At 34.9% G+C, this 3,150-nt stretch overlaps 1 protein-coding gene across 3 annotated transcripts; it reads left to right on the forward strand.

Annotated features, from left to right (window-relative positions):
- Positions 1 to 533: 533 nt before the first annotated feature.
- LOC107903433 (uncharacterized) lies at positions 534 to 2,920 on the forward strand. 3 transcript variants are annotated; one of them, XM_016829481.2, is made up of 2 exons: positions 534 to 885; positions 1,689 to 2,920. In XM_016829481.2, exon 2 carries the CDS (start codon positions 1,702 to 1,704, stop codon positions 2,800 to 2,802), a length of 1,101 nt encoding a protein of 366 aa, XP_016684970.2. In that variant the 5' UTR covers positions 534 to 885; positions 1,689 to 1,701; the 3' UTR covers positions 2,803 to 2,920. The 3 variants fall into 3 exon arrangements, with proteins under 3 accessions (XP_016684970.2, XP_016684971.2, XP_016684972.2); XM_016829482.2 differs by having other exon boundaries at positions 743 to 1,121; XM_016829483.2 differs by lacking the exon at positions 534 to 885 and adding an exon at positions 1,153 to 1,554.
- The last annotated feature ends 230 nt before the right edge of the window (positions 2,921 to 3,150 follow it).

Here is a 3,150-nt window from a genome sequence, read left to right on the forward strand (position 1 = left end):
TACAGGTATCATCCAAATGACCATAAATCTATAAAAAAAAAATCAATGCAATGAGAAATTATAAATATTTTTCATTCAATATATTTTTATATATTAAGTACAATTACACTTTTAACTTCGATACAAAGGGAGCTCTCATGGCTGGGAATGGATAGGCATTAACTACATCATTCGTATTTAAGCTTGTTTTACAAAAGCATACAAAAACCATTTATTTCACTGATTGACTGTTGAATCACCTTGTAATCTAATGGACCTTATTGCTAAAGAAGGTTTTTTGTATTACAGGTATGATTCAAATGACCTTAAAGGTGAATTTGGATGGACGGTGCGTTTACTTACGGTTAGTGTAAAAACAGCGGTGACGGTGAGATTAGATACTAGAGTGATACTGTAACGTGAGACAAAAAATAAATTAAACGCACCGCACTGCACCCAATCGCCCATCTAAACTCACCCTAAATCTATAAAAAGAATCAATGCAATGAGAAATTATAAATATAAATGCACCGTTAATTCTTAGTTGATGATAAAAGGAAAAAAGAAAACTTTAAAAAGACAGTATTTTGATTCAAGAATTATTGCATAGTTAATAATATACAGAATAATTATGAGCCACACATCCACATGAACTTGTCTCTGACAATGAACAGTTTAGGTAAAACAGCAATATAAAGGGGGAAAAAAATACTGTATAATAAAAATGTATATAAATATAAAATTTCCCATGTCATTGTAATCATTAAGCTTCAGATAAGGAAAAAAAAATTAAAATATTCATAAAACATTACCACTGACCCAACAGCTCCAACAGCCCACACTCTCTTTCCGACAAGCTTCCATACACGCCTCTCAGAACTGAGAATCCACTGGTTTTTTTTATTTGTAAGAGATTTTATTCTTTTGTATTCCTTTTTTTTTTGTTTTTTGGTATTATATAGAATACAGTGCTTCCTGTTAGAAACTACCAAAAAGGAAAAAGAAAAGAAAAAAGAAGAAGCTCAGTTCTTTACAAAGAAAACCCCAAAAAAAGGGTCCTCGATTTTGGAACTGGGTTTGTGTTTTTGTTTAAAGTTTGTTTGACTTTAAAGTCGCATAGACATTAGAGCCAGAGCCCCGAGGTGAATATACAGTTCATGTTTTTTTATTATTGCTATTTAATATTGCTTTGGAATTGCTTGAAGTTGAGAGGAAATTTGGGAATTTTCATTGGGATTTTCTTTTTCCTGTTTTTACTCTTCCTTGGATTCTGGTTTTTGTGAAGAAAAATTAAAAAAAGTTGGTTGCTTTATTGGAATCTGAGCTTTAACTGTTGATGGGTCTTTGCCAAGTCTCTCAAACTTCAAAAATTTCAACTATATAATAAAATCTAAATGTTAGGTCTTTTTTAGATAGTTTTAAATTCTGAGTTTCTCAAACTTCAAAAATTTCAACTATATAATAAAATCTAAATGTTAGGTCTTTTTTAGAGAGTTTTAAATTCTGGGTTTTTCTTTTTTGGTTTTAAAAGGCAAATCTTTTGAGTTTTTGGTTGGTGTTCTTGGTTACATAAAGGTTAATAATTAGGCTTCAATTTGGAATTTTCATATCCTAGTGTTTTGATTGAAGAATTTAGGGTTTTTGATTTGGGGATTGTTTCTCCTCTTAGAACTGATTTGGGGAATTTTTTTTTCTTTTGTTTTTGACAGGTTTCATTTGACCATGGATTCCCCACAATCAGTTGTGTCACCATTGAAGAACACAGTTATAGCTGAATCTGGTGAGAAGCAAAAATCCAACACAGAAGAAGCTGTTTTGTCCAAAAAAGACAACAACATCCTAGGTGTTCTTGAAGTTTATGTTCATCAAGCAAGGGACATTCATAACATCTGCATTTATCACAAACAAGATGTGTATGCTAAGCTTTGTCTCACCACTGATCCTCAAACCACTGTTTCCACCAAGATCATCAATGGTGGTGGAAGGAATCCGGTGTTCAACGACAACCTCCGTCTCGATGTTGGGAACATCGATTCGTGTCTTAAAATCGAGATATTCATGATGAGTAGAGTGAAGAATTATCTTGAAGATCAGTTATTGGGGTTTGCATTGATACCACTGTCTGAAGTAATACTCAAGAATGGGAAATTGGAGAAAGAGTTCTCCCTTTCTTCGACGGATTTGTTTCATTCGCCGGCTGGTTTCGTTCAATTGTCGCTCGAGTATATCGGATCATCTCCCGATGTAATGACTATTCCTAATGTTGTTGTTGATGAAACCGTTAAGGATTCGGAAACGGAGGAGCTCGAAAAGATCGAGTTCCCGGATCCGAAAATCGTTAACGAGAACCAAATGATGGTGTCCGAGTACTTTGGGATCTCGTGTTCGAATTTGGACTCCAAGAATTCGGAAATGGGTGTTAATGTATTGGATTCAATCCAAGTCCCTGAGCTTGATTCTCCCCCAAGTAGTGTTTCCACCAATGGGGTTTCCCTTTCAAGCTCCGAGTCTTCCGATGGCGCTTCGAAAGAGAAAACCGTCGATGTGGGTGACGGTGACAGCAATTTATCCGGGGCGAAACCGGTTGTTTCCGTCAATATCGAGCCTGAAATGAAGGTGGTACAACAAGACATAGTGGATATGTATATGAAAAGCATGCAACAATTTACCGATTCCTTAGCTAAGATGAAATTGCCTTTGGACATCGATAGTGGACCGGCCAAATCGGAGAATTCGAATTCGAGTACTACATCCGATCAGAAGACACCGGCATCGAAAAATTCCGGTAATCGAGTGTTTTATGGAAGTAGGGCTTTCTTTTAAAGCTTATAACTTCGTCTTTTGAAAAAAGGAAGACACATAGGTGACTTCAGATTTTTAGGATGGTGACTTGTAATATGTTGTTTTCCTTGATGGCAAAAAATCATGACATTATGACTCACTGTTACTACCTTTGTTTCACTGCAACTGCTCTTAGTTTATATATATATATATGAACCTTTCCTTTTTTATAATGGCAAATCATATATTTTCTAATTATGATTAATCATATTCTTGTTATCTTTGGTCCCACCTTCCAAAGTATTTGTATTCGACACATATTCGGACATTTCACTTCAATTTCCACAGTCGAAGAATATTGAAGCAGATCTTAGAAAACAAGTGCGATGA

Source organism: Gossypium hirsutum, chromosome D05 (assembly GCF_007990345.1).
Source record: "Gossypium hirsutum isolate 1008001.06 chromosome D05, Gossypium_hirsutum_v2.1, whole genome shotgun sequence".
In the NCBI taxonomy this organism is placed as follows: Eukaryota; Viridiplantae; Streptophyta; class Magnoliopsida; order Malvales; family Malvaceae; genus Gossypium; species Gossypium hirsutum.